Source organism: Bombina bombina, chromosome 1 (assembly GCF_027579735.1).
Source record: "Bombina bombina isolate aBomBom1 chromosome 1, aBomBom1.pri, whole genome shotgun sequence".
Classification (NCBI taxonomy): domain Eukaryota; kingdom Metazoa; phylum Chordata; class Amphibia; order Anura; family Bombinatoridae; genus Bombina; species Bombina bombina.
This window is the reverse complement of record NC_069499.1, coordinates 1,030,038,322-1,030,059,435: the sequence shown is the minus strand read 5'-3', so window position 1 is coordinate 1,030,059,435 and position 21,114 is coordinate 1,030,038,322. Positions and strand designations below refer to the sequence as shown.

The window sequence follows — 21,114 nt, the reverse complement described above, 5'->3', positions numbered from 1 at the left end:
TTTCCAACAGACACGTAATTATTGAGATCAGTTCTACAAATTCTACAAGTTCCATAGTTGAAAAAATGTTGTGTTATATCTTTAATTTTTTTCTTTAACCAGAATAAAATGAGGGTGTTAAAAAATATCCATAAAAACACACAAAACATTATTTTAAAAGTATTAACTGATGTTTTGGGATAAAGCTGTTAAACTAATTAAAGAAACACCAAAGAACAAACAGGCTTTCTTATAGATTTCAAAAGAATTAGAAGAATACAACTTTAGAAACCATGTAGAAATTCCAGGTTTGGAAAAACAATAAAAAGCAACCTTCTAAAATTTTCCGTAAGCATTCAGGAGGTTAAAAAGCCTGTGGAAAGTGACCAGCCTGTATTTAGTGTATGGACGGGCTGTGGACTAAGTGTAAAAAACTCAATGATGGTTACAGGAAACAATTGATTTCAGTTATTTTTTTCAAGGGGTGTGCTACCAAATATTAAATTGAGAGTGCCAATAATTTTGTCCAGTCCATTTTTGGAGTTTGGTGTGGAATGTGTCAGATCTGGCTTTTTTTCCCACTTTTTTGTGTCATACCAATACAAACAAACAAAATAAACATGAGAATGCCTAAACATTTGTAATTGCAATAATTTTCTGGGCAAAGTAGTGCATTATCTGACAGAAATGCAGGGGAGCCAATATTTTTGGCCATGACTGTATATGTGATAGTATTTTGGTGCAATACTGTGCCATCCACAAATATTGGCACCCTTTGGTAAATATGAGCAAATAAGTCTTTGAAAAAATTGTCTTTATTTTTTAACTTTTTAAACTTTTGTTCATAAAATACACAAAAATATTCTGCTCTTGTGGATATCAAACAATTGCAAACACAATACATGAGCATAAAGAGAGGTAAAGAGACCAACTCTTTTATAGAATACTCTTATAGCACTCAAGGGTTAGTGCAAATTATTCAGCTTCACAGCTGATTGAAGTAAACAATTTACATAATTCAGCGGGAGAACTTGCACAAATTACTGAATTGTGGGATCAGATAAGTTAAAACTTAACTTTTATTGAGTTTAAAAAACACAAAATTAAAATTGGAAAGTGTAAATTAAAACCACACTTAGATGATATGTAGCTGGTTAATTCAATACTGAAACTAAATAGTCTCTGATGTGTGACTAAACATAAGCAGATGTTTAGTCACACATCAGAAGCTATTTAGTTTCAGTCATGCTGGATACCACCGAGTAAGCTTCAAGCACTCTTTTCTTTTAATTTATTGTGATTCACTCCTCCAACTATTACATATATTACTACTTGGGGTACCTAAGTGTGGTTGTAATGTACACTTTCCTATTTTAATTTTGTTTGTTTTTTACTCAATAAAAGTTAGGTTTTAACTTATTTGATCCCACAATTCAGTAATCTATGCAAGTTCTCCTCTTTTCCATCAACTATTAAGCTGAATTATGTAAGTTATTTACTTCAATCATCTGTCAAGCTGAATAATTTGCACTAACCCTTGAGTGCTATAAGTGTATTCTATAAAAGAGTTGGTCTTTTTACCTTTCTTTATGCTCATTTATTTTTTAATTTAATACACAGCACCTATATCCCACCTAATAGGCTGTCTATTGAGAACTGTATACTTGGGACTAAAAGGGTTACTTACATAGTATAGTAGTGCCATTTGATACTATATACTCTAAAGATCATTGCAAACACAACACAGGTTTATAAACAAAAATATATGTTAAATATATTTGAAGTATATTCCCATTGATATTTTACATTGTTTTAGTACACCTGGGTTACTAGGAGCAGAAAATGGTTCAACCATGACGTCCTGTTTCAAAGGGGTAATATGAGGTAACACATAGGCCAAATTTCCTTAGTCATTTATCACAACGAGTTAGACGAAGGAACATAGCTGTGATGTTTGGCAAAAGGTTGTTGAGCTTCACAAAATGGGAAGTAGCTATAAGAAAATAGCAAAAGCATTGAAAATGCCCATTTCTACCTTCAGGGTAATAATTAAGAAGTTACCGTCAACTGGAAATGTTATGAATGAACCTGGAAGAGGACGTGTGTCTGTATTGTCTCAATGCACTTTGAAGAGGATGTTGGAGTGTACAAAATATCTCAAGGATCACAGCTGGAGAACTGCAGAAGTTAGTTGTGTCATGGGTTCATTAAGTCTGCAAAACTACAATCTGACGTAGACCTACATCACCACAAGTTGTTTGACAGGGTTTCAAGAAAAAAAGCCACTACTCTCATCCAAAAACAAACTCAAGTGCCTTCCATTTGCCAGACACTACAGGAATTTCAAATAGGATTGGGTTCTTTGGTCAGATGAAACTAAAATAGAGCTGTTTGGTGCACACTAAGAGGTAGCCATAGGGAAAAGTACCTCATGCTAATGGTTAAATATGATGGTGGCTCTTTAATGTTTTGGGGCTGTTTTTCTGCCAGAGGTACTTTACATTTTGTTAGGATACATGACATCATGGATATTAAATGAACACCTGACTGTCTCTTCCAGAAAGATTAAAATGGGCCGTGGTTGAACCTTCTATCAGGACAATTCTCCAAAACGTACATCAAAATCAGCACAAAAATGGTATACTGACCACAAAAGTCAAGGTCCTGCCATAGCCATCCCAGTCCCCTGGCTTGAACCCCATAGAAAACCTATGGGTTGAACTGAAGTGGAAAGTCCACCAGCATCAAAATGATCTGGAGAGATTCTGTATGGAGGAATGGTCTTAGATCCCTTGGCATGTATTCTACAACCTCATCAGGAATTATCGGAGAAGACTCAGAGCTGTTATCTTCTCTTGTAGTGATTCTGGCACAGTGCGTTCCTCTCACACAGCCTTTTATGGGCAAACTTGTTAACATAATCACGCAACTACTGGCAACTTCTGACAACTTCCTGTCTCTCTGTAATGATGTAATGCCAGTTTACTATATAACCATCACACAGTTAATTCTGTCTCTGCCTTTGCATGAATCCAAACTGACCAAGGCCATACCTGTATTTTGTTACTTACTCTGTGTATGACCCTGGCTTTGGCTGACTGATTTCCTGGTTCCTGACTCCAGCTATTGTTCCCATTGTTCCTACTCTCTGTTTTTCCTTACCCGGTTTGGCTGACTAACTGTTTTGGCAACTGATCTCTGGCTTGGTATTGACTACGTCCTGGATTTCCCTATTGTTATTTATTATTTTGTTTATTGCTATTTTTCAATAAACTTGGTTTATTTTTTACTTGCACTTTCTGTTTTCATCTGGTTTCTTGCTTCCCTGACAGGGAGGTAGCACAAAGTTTTGACTAAAAGGGTGCCAATAATTGTGCCACACATATATTTAACAAAGAATATTTTTGTTATAAACCTTTTTTTGTTTATAATTGTTTGATATCCATGAGAGCAGTCTTTTTATGTATTTGTTTGAATAAAAGATCCAAAGTTTAAACAATAAAGACAATTTTTCACAGCCTTCTTTGCTCATAAATACCAAGGGTGCCAATATTTGTGGAGAGCACTGTATATATCTATACCTATTTTTAAATATATATATATAGGTATATATATATAAATATATTTATATATTTATATATATACATATATATATATATATATATATATATATATATATATATATATATATATATATTTAGAAATACATATAACATATTCTGCTATATGCAGAACATTGGCATGTGAATTATTTATAGTAAATACATAGTTAAAGCCTTTATTAAAAATGAATACTACATAGATATGCTTTTACGTGTTTTCATCTACTTACTGTAACTTCAAAAGGATCCAATGCACTTATATATACTGTATATATGTCTGTATATGTGTACATGTTTATTTATGTGTTTATATGTGTATATATGTCTGTATATATATATATATATATATATACATATAAATACTTAAATACATATGTACACATATACAGATATATATATATATATATATATATATACAGTATATTATATATATATATATATATATATATATATATATATACATATACAGTATATCTCTAGACATGTATATCTACAGTATGTATGTCTATGTTAAAGCCCTTTGTCTGCATTTTTTTTTTATTGTGTGCAATATTTGTTTTTAATATTTTTTTATTAGATGATGTTATTATGAGTGTACACTGAAATGTATTTTTTATGTGTTTTGTAACACTTTTTTGTTTTGAGAAACAGTTAAAGGGCCAGTCTACACCTTAGTCATGTTAAAATCTTACCGTAGATTAAGCTGCAAATAGCCTCCTGCACCCTTTTTATATCATGCAGCAGGAACAGTAAAAAAGTTATTTTAAAATGAATAATGTTTCTGGCCAGTTTGAAATGGCTGCCAAGCTCAGCCCACTGATGACATCACAATCTGGGCTGCATCTAGGCACTCTGCTGAATAGCATTGGTAGTCTGTTGAATCCAACTAGTGAGCCTTTTGTGATTGGATGCCATATGCAGCCCAGATCATGATGTCATCAGTGGGCTGAATTTGGCAGCCATTTAAAATTGGCCAGAAACACTATTCATTTTAAAATAACTTGTTTACTGTTCCTGCTGCATGATATAGAAAGGGTGTAATGTAAGATTTTAAGATGACTAAGGTGTCCCTTTAATCAGAGGTCTGAGGACGTGGTAACCATTCTAGCGTAAATTGAGATATCGCTCAAGTGATCGCATTTACTTTCAACTCGTATTTCCGCTCATATTAGAAGTTGAAAGAAAACGCTACCGATTGAACGCAATTGAAGTTAACGCTCATCGGGTTACCGCAACCTCAGAGCACTAGGTTAACTGTTTCGCAAAAAAAAAGTCTCACAAAACACATCAAAAACACATTACAAAGTACAGTTACACTCATAATACCACCATCAAAAAAAAATTATTAAAAAAAAAAATATGTCACAAAAAAGCTATAAGGGCTCAAAGATATGAGGTTTCAGGTGTAAGAAAATAAGGTGGTTAACATAGAGATACATACATATGCATGTCTAAAGATTTATATGTATGCATATATATGCCTTTATATGTGTACATATGTATTTATGTATTTAAAGACATACAGTATATACACATATAAACACATAAATACATATGTATACATATATAGACATATATAGAAGTGCATTGAAGCCCTTTGCAGTTAAGTAGATGAAAACATGTAAAAGCATATTTATGCAATATTCATATTTAATAAAGGGTTATAGTGTGTATTTACTGTAAATATTTCCCATTCGAATGTTCTGCAAATAGCAGTATATGTTCCAAGTATAGATATTCCTACATATATCTGTATATATCTGTATATATCTATACTTATATATAATCATGTATATACTGTATATATAGGCATACATATAGATTGTACCAAAATACCATCATATACTGTATATATATATATATATATATATATATATATATATATATATAGAGAGAGAGAGAGAGAGAGAGAGAGAGAGAGAGAGAGAGAGAGAGAACAAATTTTGCTATGTGCAGAACATTGGAATGGGAAATACTAATATTTTCATGTTAGGTTAGGGCACTTGAGAATATGCAATCCTGTTTGCGCGCGAGTAGGGTGTTAGGTTTTTTTGTTTTTTCACTTTTTTGCTCCATTGACTTCTATGGGGGAATACGTTATCACACACAATATTCTAACTTCAGGTTTTTACACGCGTTGGGTTAACTCACAAGTGAAAATAGTTTACTTCAATTCATAATACGAGCAGCAAACACGCACAAAAAGCTTACTTCTAGCGCAGTTAGAGCTTGAGCGTTATATTGCCCTCTACTTGTAATCTAGCCTTTAGTTGTGTAATTCACTGGCCTTTACCAAACTTTATTCTTGTGCAACATTGTCCCCTGCCCTTGTGTGTGAGCAGGAACTGTAGTCTAAAGCTGAAGGAACAGTCTCCACTGCTTGATAAGTGGAGCCCTATTTATTTATATATTTATACATTCTTTGGCTTGACTGGCTCCAAAATATGAAATAAATTTGTCAATCAAAATTTTCTGTTTACTGTGAAACAATAAAATCAAGATCCTCTCTTCCCAATCAGATTCCACAAAATTGCACTCTCCATGTACATAGGGAGTTACCACAAACTCACATTACCCCTATACACAAAGAGACACCACAAATTCCCTCCCTCAAGATCACAATATCCCATCCTTTTTGCACAGTTGAAGACCTCTAAATCTCTCTTTTTTACATGCATAATAAGACCTCTCAAATAAGTACTTCTATATTCATAGCTAGACTCCCGAACTTTCTCTCTGTTCTGTACACTTTTCTTATACATAAAATGACCACCATACAAATACCAAATAATACATTTCTTTTTTAATCAATAGGACTTTAAATATCCCACTTCATTTTATAGGGGACTTTTACATATCACATTTCTATTCACACGTGGAAATGCCAGGTAAACTCAGCCCACTATATAAAGGAAACAGTATGTATGTATGCATGTAGGCATATGTGTGCCATGTGTGTATGTGTTTAAAAGGCACATATTACTAAAACAAAATGCAATAAAAGGGTTAAATGGAAAGAAAGGTCAAAATTGAAATGTGCATGATGGCATTTCGATTTTAAATAGAAGCATTTTTGAACTATTCTTCCATTAGCAAACATGCTTCCAGTAAAAGTTATAAATGTTTTAGTGGAATACATACTGTAAATATGTTATGTGTGACTAGCGAATCAGGATTCAAACCCCATGTGTGATCAGAGAGCTGTGGTGGTGTGTATTGTGTGTGTAAACACTTAGGGGCTGAATTATCAGGCTTGCCGGAAACAACTTAGGGGCTGAATTATCAGGCTCGCCGGAAACAACAGTTATGATGCAGCAGTCTAAAGACCGCTGCTCCATAACTTGTCCGCTGCCTCTGAGGCTGCAGTCTGCAATCCATCCAATCGTATACGATCAAGGCTGATTGACACCCCCTGCTAGCCGCAAATCTGCAGGGGGCAGCATTGCTTGTGCAATGCTAAATGCCGACGACGTATGCTGTCGGCATTCTGTGTTGTCTGTCCGACATGATACGCTACAGCGTATCATGTTGGACAGACATTGATAAATTGGCCCCTTAGAGACAGATTACAAGTGGAGGGCTAAATATTGCTTGCATGCAAATTATACTAGTGCTCCACTTTGTAATACCAGAGCACGATAATGTGCGCTGGTATTACAAGTTAATCACAATGCGAACACGAACTTAAGTTTGCATTGCTAGGAAGCTTTGCGCTCAGAACAGCATGCTTCAATAGGCTCCTATGGGAGCCTCAAACCTCACACAGCAAAGGGGGTAGGTAGCAGAGCGATGGGCAGGATTTTTAAATATATATAGATATATGAATATATACATTTATATTTATGTGTTAATATGTGTATATACACATATTAACACATGAATATATATGTATATAATCATATACATTTATATTTACAATGCGGTCTATGGGAACACACAGTTAATATCGACCGCAATGTAATGTTTTTCTTCCCTAACACTGAATAGTGCATTTTTTTTTATTTAAAAAACAAAACAAAAAACGCAAGCTTTTTTTTTTAACAAAAAACTACAATGCCCTCTATTTTGAGGGCATTTGGGGCACTTTTAGAAAATTAACCAGAGATCTAATCAAGGTTGCGGTAGCAATAACCTGCCACTTGTAAAGGCTGGTTAATTAAAGTGCTCCAGCAAACAAGCAAATTTGCCCGTTTGGGGGAGCTCAATAATTTAGGGCTCCACTTGTAATCAAGTCCTTAATTTGTGTCATACAAGCCACTGCTGACTCTTTGAGAAGCGCTTTTGATAATAGAAGTATTTACAAAAATGTGTTTTGCAAATCTGAAATGCTCTCATGCATGTTTCAATTTTGACATTTTTAACTCTTTAAGTAAAAACTGAAACAACAGGAAGTGCAATACTAGGAATGGGCAAATGTTTTGCAACATTTGAAAAATGAAACCAATTATAACACATTTGATCTTTCGTTTTGAATTTTGAAGGTTTGTACAACATTCTAACATTTGTTTAATGTAAAAGTATTTCTATTGCTTTCTTTAAATGTAATATTTGAATAGAATTTTTCTAATAATTCGATTTGAAAATTTCTAATTTATACATTTGTAATAATATTTCTAATGCTTTCTTTAAATGTAATATTCAAATTATGCAGTATTCGAAATAGAAACATTCAAATTGTTATATTTCTATCTATTATGTATCAATTTACTAAATTCCCTACAATATGAACTATTGAACTTCTGGGTAGTATTTGTTATACCGAATGTTATATTCAAAATTTCGAATGTGGACATTCAATTTAATTATGAGCATTCAAAATCAAAAGTGGCATTCGAAAACTGTAAACAGCATTCGATTATTGAATATTTTTAGAATATTCGTTCTTATTATTATGTAAATCAAATTTTGAATATCACATTCGTTTTAATATTCAATACTGGAACATCCAATTTAAAAAATATTCTCACCCTTACATACAAAGCTCTCACCAATGCCGCTCCCCTCTACCTATCCTCTCTAATAAACAAGTATACTCCAGCCCGCCCACTAAGATCCAACAATGACCTGCTCCTTGCATCCGTGACTATCACCTCCTCTCATGCTAGACTGCAGGACTTCTGTCGTGCAGCACCTACCCTCTGGAACACTCTCCCTCGTGCTGTCAGGCTTTGCCCTAATCTTTCTTCCTTTAAATGCTCCCTGAAGACTTTTCTGTTCAGGGAAGCCTACCACCCAACTCAATAATAAATTAATTTCACTTACCTAACATTTCCCTAATCTAACTCTGTATTGACATCTTTCTCAATCTTGCAGTCCTCACCTCCTGTTTCTCAACCTCCCACCCTTCTAGATTGTAAGTTCCCACGGGAATAGGGCCCTCAATCCCTCCTGTATGTGTTTGTAAATTGTGTCCTGTCTCTTACTAGTCTTATATTGTTTTATTTAAATGAATAGTATCCATGGACAGCGCTGCAGAATATGTTGGTGCTTCATAAATAAAGTATAATAATAATAATAATAATAATAATGTGTTTGTTTTTTTTAAACATTAATGCAGATGATCATAAAACAAATAAAACTTCCAGAGTAGCGGGTCAATCACAATTTCTTCTTTTTTAATTATTATCATGGAAATAGCTGTTGATAAGCACTTTTAATGTCAACACAATCAAAATCAGCAATTTTCCACTGTTTCTTGGCGCTGATAATTCATTATTGGATCATTGAGAAATTGACCTATAGTTAACACGGTACAGTCCTTTTCCAGGTGATCACAATCCAACTTCTCGAAACGTATCAACTTATTTTCAGGGCACTTTTCAATTATCCAATTCAATACCTCAAATGACTTTATAAAGCCACAAACTGCCTTGTACAGCTTATCACTTACTAAACAAAGATGTTTTTGAATGGAACATTGTTTTTTTTTCCAAGAGTGAAACTCAGTAAAATTACCTGATGCAATAGTTTAGAGAGGGAATGGAACCAAAAGTAAAAACAATATCTTATGTCATTTAGTCAATATTTACATGTCAAAATACAGCTTGGCCATGCAACCTAAAGGTAGTTTTATATAATTCTGTATACATAGAACCTTCTGAAAGATAGTACAGTACTGTAATCAGAAAGGTAATATTTGTTGTTTTAAGTAAATATAGACTATTATTAGAAGTTTAGAACACAAAAATCAAGAAGATTGTGATTTACAGAAAGGATAAAAAGCATTTTTTGATCATTTTACTTTTAAAAAAATATGGATGAAAAAGTTTGCATTTCAGAATAAGTTTGGATTTTAGAATTTCTGATTTAGGCATTCATACATGTAATTGTATTAAGTTGGCCATAACATGATATCTTGCACAGTAAACAAAAACTGCTAGAAATGCAGGGAAACAAAAAATCATGACTGCAACATCTAGAAAACATGTTTGAAAAACTTGTTCTGTAAATGAGTGTATTTAGAAAACATTAAATTACAGTAGTCTCGTTTTTTTTAAGATGACACTTTTCTTGGCAATCTCATAGACGTGAGTAAGATTTTATCCGTGGGTATTCCAGGGTGTCCCCGGATTGCAGGATTACAAAAGACGTGATTTTTCCAAAGTATTGTGTCAAGATCCTGTGTAATTATTATTTAAGGTTGTCACATTAATGGTCATTTAAAAAAAAAAAATCCACGTTAGAGTAAATTATTTTCTAGAGGATGTAGTGGTATTTTGTGTAAATTATTTTATTTTTGTATTTATTTTTTATGTCTTCCTGCTGAAACAATTCACATTCAAAAATGTATAATGCGCACTTTACAGTATTATTAACATAAATAGCCCATCTAACACAAATGCTCACTATACCCACAATGTCCCTATTCAAATCCCTTAAAAAGACATACACATATATTCATATGGTTTTGGAACATAACAGGTTTTATTGCATACGTCACTTCATTAAATATTTTACAATTGAATTAATCAACACACCTGTAATGTAATTGCTTAACCTGTGAAATGGCCATTGAAGTTGCCATTAATAATTTGTGTTTCATTTTTCAATTCTTATATCACCAACTTAACAAGTAACACACGTTTTCCATTTATTATTGGTAAAAAAAACTTTTTTTTATGGCTGTGGGGTTTTAACAGCAGAAGCAAATTGGGATTGTAATCACTTGAACACCATGCTGACAATGGGCTAGATTACAACATTTTTAGCTTTGTTAAGCACTAACACAGCTTAACCCCTTAATGACCACAGCACTTTTCCATTTTCTGTCCGTTTGGGACCAAGGCTATTTTTACATTTTTGTGGTGTTTGTGTTTAGCTGTAATTTTCCTGTTACTCATTTACTGTACCCACACATATTATATACCGTTTTTCTCGCCATTAAATGGACTTTCTAAAGATACCATTATTTTCATCATATCTTATAATTTACTATAAAAAAAATTATAAAATATGAGGAAAAAATTGAAAAAAACACACTTTTTCTAACTTTGACCCCCAAAATCTGTTACACATCTACAACCACCAAAAAACACCCATGCTAAATAGTTTCTAAATTTTGTCCTGAGTTTAGAAATACCCAATGTTTACATCTTCTTTGCTTTTTTTGTAAGTTATAGGGCCATAAATACAAGTTGCACTTTGCTATTTCCAAACCATTATTTTTCAAAATTAGCGCTAGTTACATTAGAACACTAATATCTTTCAGGAATCTCTGAATATCCATTGACATGTATATAATTTTTTTTAGTAGACATCCCAAAGTATTGATCTAGGCCCATTTTGGTATATTTCATGCCACCATTTCACCGCCAAATGCGATTAAATACAAAAAATCGTTCACTTTTTTACAAATTTTTTCACAAACTTTTGGTTTCTCACTGAAATTATTTACAAACAGCTTGTGCAATTATGGCTTAAATGGTTGTAAATTCTTCTCTGGGATCCCCTTTGTTCAGAAATAGCAGACATATATGGCTTTGGCGTTGCTTTTTAGTAATTAGAAGGCTGCTAAATGCCACTGCGCACTACACGTATATTATGCCCAGCAGTGAAGGGGTTAATTATGGAGCATGTAGGGAGCTTCTAGGGTTAATTTTAGATTTAGTGTAGTGTAGTAGACAACCCCAAGTATTGATCTAGGCCCATTTTGGTATATTTCATGCCACCATTTCACCGCCAAACGCGATCAAATTAAAAAAAACATTAAATTTTTCACAATTTTAGGTTTCTCACTGAAATCATTTACAAACAGCTTGTGCAATTATGGCACAAATGGTTGTAAATGCTTCTCTGGGATCCCCTTTGTTCAGAAATAGCAGACATATATGGCTTTGGCGTTGCTTTTTGGTAATTAGAAGGCCGCCAAATGCCGCTGCATTTCACACGTGTATTATGGCTAGCAGTGAAGGGGTTAATTATGTAGCTTGTAGGGAGCTTGCAGGGTTAATTTTAGCTTTAGTGTAGAGCTCAGCCTCCCACCTGAAACATGAGACCCCCTGATCTCTCCCAAACAGCTCTCTTCCCTCCCCCACCCCCCAATTGTCCCCGCCATCTTAAGTACTGGCAGAAACTCTGCCAGTACTAAAATAAAAGCTATATTTGGGGTTTTTTTTTTAAAAAAAATTAGCATATTTACATATGCTGCTGTGTAGGATCCCCCCTTAGCCCCCAGCCTTACTGATCCCCCACCAAAGAGCTCTCTAACCCTCCCCCTCTGCCTTAATGGGCGCCATCTTGGGTACTGGCAGCTGTCTGCCAGTACCCAGTTTAGTGAATAATGTGCCTTTTTTTTTAAATAAAAACCCTTTTCTGCAGTGTAGCTTCCCCCCCCCCCAAGATCAACCCCCCACCCCTTCCACATCTTTTAGCTGTTATTTACAGCTTTCAAAAAAGTTAATTCAAGTACTTTTTTCTGTAGTGTAGCGGTTCCCTCCCGCTCCCGCCCCGTGCACGCGCCCGCCCGCCGCCCCCCCCGTGCACGCGCGCGCTCCCGTGCGCGCTCCCGCCCCTCCCGCCCCCGATCCCGCCCCCCTCCACTCCACTGGGCACATCGATGGCCGCCCACCCGCCTCCCAGACTTGCTCCCACCCACCAACGATACCGGCCACCGATGTCCGGTGCAGAGAGGGCCACAGAGTGGCTCTCTCTGCATCGGATGGCCAAGGGGGGTTATTGCAGGATGCCTCCATATCGAGGCATCACTGCAATAACCGGAAAGCAGCTGGAAGCGAGCAGGATCGCTTCCAGCTGCTTTCCACACCGAGGACGTGCAGGGTACGTTCTCAGGCATTAACTGCCTTTTTTTTGAGGACGTACCCTGCACGTCCTCGGTCGTTAAGGGGTTAAATCACAACCAAGCTTACTCCTTTTTCCCATAGTCTTCTACGGAGTGCTCTAAAAAAGCCTTTTCTTTTTCTCTCTTGTGAGCTAACCAGAAGTTATGCTAGGCCAATACGGTAAAGCTGATGTTAGGAAATACTTGAAATTCCTTTGTTCTTCACTTATAAGAAATTGTTTTTGCTTTTTATGTTTCTAAATATATCAGTATATTTTTTTGAAAATTATATATCTATAGTTATATGATTTTATCTATCAATTTATTTTTGACTCTGAAGATGGACGTAATACCCCAAAATGTTATATAAAGATGTGGTGAATAAACACATAGGATTGCAAGAAGTCCTGCAGTGTGACTTTTCTTTGTTGGATGGATATGCTGTATTTACATTTATAAACATACATATACATTATATACAAATTAGCAAATTTAGGGAAGTATCCTCGCTTGCTTTACCCCAGAAATACTCTGTTTACAGAGTAATTCTGGGGTAAAGCAAGTGGGGATACTTGCCTAGATTTGCTAATTTTCTATTCAATTCCCCATCTGAGGCCGAATTATCATATGTCTGTCGGACCTGATCCGACAGTGCGGATCAGGTTTGCCAACATCGCTGAATGCGGAGAGCAATATGCTCTCCGTATTTAGCATTGCACCAGCAGCTCACAAGAGCTGCTGGTGCAACGCCGCCCCCTGCAGACTCACGGCCAATAGGCCACAAGCAGGGAGGTGTCAATCAACCCGATCGTACTCGATTGGGTTGTATTGTGGCGATGTCTGTCCGCCTCATCAGAGCAGGCAGACAGGGTTGTGGAGCATCGGTCTTTAGACCACTGCTCCATAACTTGTGTTTCTGGCGAGTCTGAAGACCCGCCAGAAACACAGGCTCTCAAGCTCCATACAGAGCTTGATAAATGGGCCTCTATATCTCTTACTTTTATGTAATGGAGGATTTTAATCTTGTGGTTTCATCTCCGCAATAACTTAAATGAGAATTGCTTTATATATGTATATATACTGTATATATATATATATATATATATATATATATAATACACACCAATATCTGGGATTACAATTCCCCAAATCCTCTGCACACAAACGCTGCTACTGTCTTTAATTATATTTTTAAACCTTTATATCTCAGCAACCACTCTTTATTTAATCACTCAAAAAGCATCCACAATTCAAACAAATCTTTGTGACACATTTCACATCAATTAGTGGAGTGATTTTTCCTGTTGGTATTGAAACTGTTTTCAAAATTAAAGTTAATATACACAAAAGATTTTTTCAACACACACACTCACACACACACACACATACTCACTCACACACAAACACAAACACACACAGTCTAATCCCACAACGGAGACACAGCAAAACACTCAAAGAGTTAACGCAAAACATATTTTATGCAAAAAATATAAACATGAAATTTCGGTTTGAGATTAGGCTGTCCCATATAACCCAGGATTTCTTGTACATGTCACTACAGTGCTTCGGAGAGGTTGTTTTGAGAAAGTGTGTGCCACCTATCGAAAACATATGGACACAGGGAGGGAGAGAACTTGACATGATCTTGGGCCTTGGCCTCTCACAATTTGGCCAAATGCTGTAACTAACTTTTCCATTTTGCTTTTAACTTAGCTGTGTACTTGCAAGAGAGTGCCAGCCTTTCTATGTATTGTGTTAATAATTTTGTTTTCTCTATGGTCTTTGCACCCAAGCTTGTCTGGGGTTAACTGTCTGAGTCACTGAAACTGTACAGCTTTCTGTGAGTGCTGGTGAGTGGTGAGTACCCAGGGCTGTGTGTACCCAGTCTGGTTTGAGATGTTTTTGTATATATATATATATATATATATATATATATATACTGATGATGGGGGTGATACCCCGAAAACCTTAACAATTTATTAAAAAAAGAGGATTGAACAGCTTACAGTGAGTGCTCACTGTGGATTTTTTTTTTACTATTATACTATTGGTTAGCACCCTGGATTCGACATTGGATCAGTGAGTGCTGGCTTTTTCAAAAATTATTTTAATTTACACGGAGGGCTTAAAAAATGTGTTTTTCATTAATACATACCCCTAATACATTAACTGTAGGTTCTTTATTTCAGGGGTTAGCAACTTTGGCACACCAGATGTTTTGGAACTACATTTCCCATGATACTCAGCCAGCCTAAAGTGTGTCTGAGCATCATGGAAAATGTAGTTTCAAAACATCTGGGGTGCCAAGGTTGCTGACCCCTGATTTATATGACAGGCAGCCAGATGTAATAGATTAATAAAGGATTATTCTTTCCATGTTTGCTTGGTTAGGTTATCTTCCTTTTAAATTGTGAGGCCTGGTGTTGTATTAATCAGTGTAGTGAAATTGTTAGTTGTACAGTTTACTTGACTCAAATTAATTTTCTGATACAACATTCTTGGAGAATTTTAAGGGACAGTAAAGTCAAAATTAAATTTTGATCATGATCATGATTCAAATAGAGAATGGAATTTTAAACAACTTTCTAGTTCACTTCTATTATTAACCTCTTCATGGATGAAGCAAATGTTTATGATCTGAACAAAGTAAATATTTTCAGGAAATAAAAAGTCATGCAATCATTAATGCATTCACATGATTGCAACACTGGGATCGTGGGCTGGCTATGATGCTAGGCATGTCCCCCAGTCAGATTTTGCATTTAATTAAAGCGGGAGGGTGCAGGACGACTAAAAAGTTAGGATGCTTTATGCCGTCCTAAGGGTGTTAAAGCCCAGTGCTTTTAGGACGACATGGAACATCCTTACAGTGTCTAGGGGATACATTTGTTTTGTTCTTTTTATTCTTTGTTGAAAAACATATCTAGGTAGGCTCAGGAGTAGCAATGCACTACTGTGAGCTAGTTGCTGACAACAAAAAAATGCTGAAAAATCTGATAATAGAGTAAATTGTAATGTTGTTTAAAATTATATGCTTTATCTGATACATAAAAAAAAGAAATAGCGTTTTATGACCCTTTAAAGGAACAGTCTACTCTAGAATTTGTACTGTTTACATGATGATCCCTTTATAACCCATTCCCCAGTTTTGCATAACCAACACAGTTATATTAATATACTTTTTACCTCTGTGATTACCTTGTATCTAAGCCTCTGCAGACTGCCCCCTTATTTCAGTTCTTTTGACAGACTTGGATTTAAGCCAACCAGTCCTGATACTAGCACTGTCCAAAACTGTCAAAATGCGCTGAGATAAGAGGTGGCCTTCAAGGGCTTAGAAATTAGAATATGAGCTTACCTAGGTTTAGCTTTCAACAAAAAATACCAAGAGAAGAAAGCAAATTTGATGATAAAAGCACATTGGAAAGTTATTAAAATTACATGCCCTATCTAAATCATGAAAATGTCATTTTGACTAGACTTTCCCTTTAAGACTCAGCCAGCAGCAAAAGCCTAAATATTACACTATGAGGTAGTGGGTGAATGGGAACTTTAGATGAAAGAGTTCATAAAATTACGGGAATAGTTTGGCACAAAAGCAGGTCAGATTCCACCCTTCAAAGTAACAATGATATGTTCATAGAAAATTCTTTCTAGTTTTAGGAACATCATTCAAATCAGGACTTTATTCAAGTTTTCTTATAGATTTTACCTTTTTGACCCCACTAATGTAGTGCTGACAAATACCATTTAACATGCCAGTATTTAAGCCTAAACTGGATGGCATAAACAAAAGCTACATTGTTTTTAAGGGATTTACAGTATCCAGCCTTTATTTGTACAGTTGTCATGATAAAATGAATCATGATCTCAGCAGATATTTGTCAAGTACTGTATTTTCTTATTATAGCATGACAAAATATAATGTACAATGAAAACCTAATTTAAAAAACATGTTTTTCAGTATATATATCTTGAAAACATTGATCTATAAACTGTTCATCTCATTTTGCCAACCAAAATGAACTTCTTATTGTAATTTATTATTTTGAAACTAATATGGCCACACACACCCTTTAATAAATTACTACAGTTCAATCATAGACCATAGACCTGTCACATAAATTTAAGAAGAATTGCTTTTAAGTGACTGCCTTGAAGAATCTTAAATAAATGTTTAATCTAAACATGTGAAATGAAAACAGAGCAAATATTTTATTTACTCACCTGCCATGATCTATACAATTTTCTGGTGTGTTTTCCACAGGCAGTTTCTTGTTAAAATGAATATTAAAGATTTCTTTGAATAATCTATTACGGCAATGAGTTATGTAACAACAAGGTATGCAAACATGTTATGATCAACAGCCAATTAACCCTTTAAGGACACAGCTTTCAGTTTGCTCAATTGTTTTATGACGGAAAAATTCCGTCATATGTCCTTAAGAGGTTAAATGTTAACAATGGGAGAGTTTGTGGGAGGAGTTGATGTCCCCTGAATGTGTTTGTCTTGGGATCACGTAAATATTTAATTTGTAAGTTTCAGCTTTTGTTTAAAGGTTCATCATTTTAAACAGATTAAAATAACTTGCTATACAGGAAATACTAGTACAGGTCTAACAATGTCTTTTGCAATTTCTTCTGAATCATCTGCAATCATGGGTGGTTCTCTTTTTTTAAACTATTAATATTTAAAGTTTTATTTTTTATTTTTTTTTCTTCCTGTGGGTTATAAAAAAACAAAATTTGTCTGACATTGTTGATATTTTGAAATTACAGTCATATTTTATTGGTTTCAACACATATTTGCTGGCATACTTACCCTTTTTTTTCAAATATAAAGGTTTATACAATTCTGTTAATTTTTAGCCTAATAACAATTTATGATATTTAACAATTTGATCTGAAATAAAATATAAAACAATTACACACATGTTGAAGTACTTAGGTAGGTGTATGTCTGAACATATTTTTTTATTTCTTCATGTGCATGTGTGGTATTCTAAACATGATTATCTGTTTATCTTAGACAAGGTGAACTAGACAAATTAAATACAGTAAAAAAAAAAAAATATATATATGACAAACTTTATATAATGTGACAGCATTTTTCCAAGATTTTATTAGTGCTATTTTGAAACTTCTGTTGCTGCAGAATTTCCTTTTTTTAATGGAAGTTTATTTTCACTCCCCCGTTGTATCTATGATTAAAAACAATAGTCAAAGTGTATTTATTTTTTACTTTCATGTGTAAAGTTCCTCTTTTTCTAAATAAAAACTGGGAAGTCTCCCAAAACGGACACATACTATAGCCAATTCACACCTCTTACGGATACAGTAATGCTCATGAACATACTCATTTGCATGTGTGACATTATCCTATTTTCATCAAAATACATCCTCAAAACTCATTTACTATATGAATGCCATATGTATCTTGGCATGCTGGCCATACTTCTAAAGTCACTTTAGGACAACAACATCTACCAAAGTTTAAGGATTTTATATATTGAACTCAAGGTCACGAATGCTCGTTCCAGATTACAAGTTTACTTACTAATATAGGAGCAGGCACTTTGAAAGACATGCTTGGGAATTACTTACATGGAGGCACATCCCCTATAAGAACCTGTTCACAAAGGTACAACCTTGTTTAAGGGTCTATTAGGAAGATGCTAAAAAGTAAGGCAGCAGGGTCATGCTTTAAATCTAGTAAAAAAATATATATTATAAGTGTTCTGCATAAAAACTCGTAGTCTACATTTTGTTTTCCGTTCACATCAAAATTGAACAAACAATAGAAATAAATATTGTTTAAAACAAAACTTGTGAAAGTTGTAAAGCGACCGGTTATATGATAGAAAAACATGACATGGAACATCCTTACAGTGTCTAGGGGATACATTTGTTTTGTTGTTTTTATTCTTTGTTGAAAAACATATCTAGGTAGGCTCAGGAGTAGCAATGCACTACTGTGAGCTAGTTGCTGACAACAACAAAAAATCTGAAAAATCTGATAATAGAGTAAATTGTAATGTTGTTTAAAATTATATGCTTTATCTGATACATAAAAAAAAGAAATAGCGTTTTATGACCCTTTAAAGGAACAGTCTACTCTAGAATTTGTACTGTTTACATGATGATCTCTTTATAACCCATTCCCCAGTTTTGCATAACCAAAACAGTTATATTAATATACTTTTTACCTCTGTGATTACCTTGTATCTAAGCCTCTGCAGACTGCCCCCTTATTTCAGTTCTTTTGACAGACTTGGATTTAAGCCAATCAGTCCTGACACTAGCACTGTTCAAAACTGTCAAAATGCGCTGAGATAAGAGGTGGCCTTCAAGGGCTTAGAAATTAGAATATGAGCTTACCTAGGTTTAGCTTTCAACAAAAAATACCAAGAGAAGAAAGCAAATTTGATGATAAAAGCACATTGGAAAGTTATTAAAATTACATGTCCTATCTAAATCATGAAATTGTAATTTTGACTAGACTTTCCCTTTAAGACTCAGCCAGCAGCAAAAGCCTAAATATTACACTATGAGGTAGTGGGTGAATGGGAACTTTAGATGAAAGAGTTCATAAAATTACGGGAATAGTTTGGCACAAAAGCAGGTCAGATTCCACCCTTCAAAGTAACAAGTATATGTTCATAGAAAATTCTTTCTAGTTTTAGGAACATCATTCAAATCAGGACTTAATTCAAGTTTTCTTTTAGATTTTACCTTTTTGACCCCACTAATGTAGTGCTGACAAATACCAATTTAACATGCCAGTATTTAAGCCTAAACTGGATGGCATAAACAAAAGCTACATTGTTTTTAAGTGATTTTACAGTATTCAGCCGTTATTTGTACAGTTGTCATGATAAAAGGAGTTATGATCTCAGCAGATATTTGTCAAGTACTGTATTTTCTAATTATAGCATGACAAAATATAATGTACAATGAAAACCTAATTTAAAAAAGATGTTTTTCAGTATATATATCTTGAAAACATTGATCTATAAACTGTTCATCTCATTTTGGCAACCAAAATGAACTTCTCATTGTAATTTATTATTTTGAAACTAATATGGCCACACACACCCTTTAATAAATTACTACAGTTCAATCATAGACCATAGATCTGTCACATAAATTTAAGAAGAATTGCTTTTAAGTGATTGCTTTGAAGAATCTTAAATATATGTTTAATCTAAACATGTGAAATGAAAACAGAGCAAATATTTTATTTACTCACCTGCCATGATCTATACAATTTTCTGGTGTGTTTTCCACAGGCAGCTTCTTGTTAAAATGAATAGTAAAGATCCCTTTGAATAATCTATTACGGCAATGAGTTATGTACCAACAAGGTATGCAAACATATTATGATCAACAGCCAATTAAATGTTAACAATGGGAGAGTTTGTGGGAGGAGTTGATGTCCCCTGAATGTGTTTGTCTTGGGGATCACGTAAATATTTAATTTGTAAGTTTCAGCTTTTGTTTTAAGGTTCATCATTTTAAACAGATTAAAATAACTTACTATACAGGAAATACTAGTACAGGTCTAACAATGTCTTTTGCAATTTCTTCTGAATCATCTGCAATCATGGGTGGTTCTCTTTTTTGAAACTATTAATATTTAAAGTTTTATTTTTTATTTTTTTTTCTTCCTGTGGGTTATAAAAAAACAAAATTTGTCTGACATTGTTGATATTTGGAAATTACAGTCATATTTTATTGGTTTCAACACATATTTGCTGGCATACTTACCCTTTTTTTTTCAAATATAAAGGTTTATACAATTCTGTTAATTTTTAACCTAATAACAATTTATGATATTTAACAATTTGATCTGAAATAAAATATAAAACAATTACACACATGTTGAAGTACTTAGGTAGGTGTATGTATACATATTTTTTGATTTCTTCATGTGCATGTGTGGTATTCTAAACATGATTATCTGTTTATCTTAGACAAGGTGAACTAGACAAATTAAATACAGTAAAAAATATATATATATGACAAACTTTATATAATGTGACAGCATTTTTCCAAGATTTTATTAGTGCTATTTTGAAACTTCTGTTGCTGCAGAATTTCCTTTTTTTAATGGAAGTTTATTTTCACTCCCCCGTTGTATCTATAATTAAAAAAAATAGTCAATGTGTATTTATTTTTTACTTTCATGTGTAAAGTACCTCTTTTTCTAAATAAAAACTGGGAAGTCTCCCAAAACTGAAACATACAATAGCCAAT

General features: G+C 34.2%; 1 protein-coding gene across 2 annotated transcripts in view; it reads right to left on the bottom strand.

Annotated features, from left to right (window-relative positions):
* LOC128664380 (protein-glutamine gamma-glutamyltransferase E-like) overlaps positions 1-20,304 on the bottom strand; it is a 111,988-nt gene extending 91,684 nt beyond the window's left edge. The window contains exon 1 of one of the 2 annotated variants that reach the window (XM_053719258.1): positions 20,108-20,304. In XM_053719258.1, the coding sequence (XP_053575233.1) occupies positions 20,108-20,114 (7 nt within the window). In that variant the 5' untranslated portion in view covers positions 20,115-20,304. Of the gene's footprint in view, positions 1-17,085; positions 17,267-20,107 lie in introns of those variants that run through there. The other variant, XM_053719229.1, reaches the window with a different exon arrangement.
* Positions 20,305-21,114: the final 810 nt, after the last annotated feature.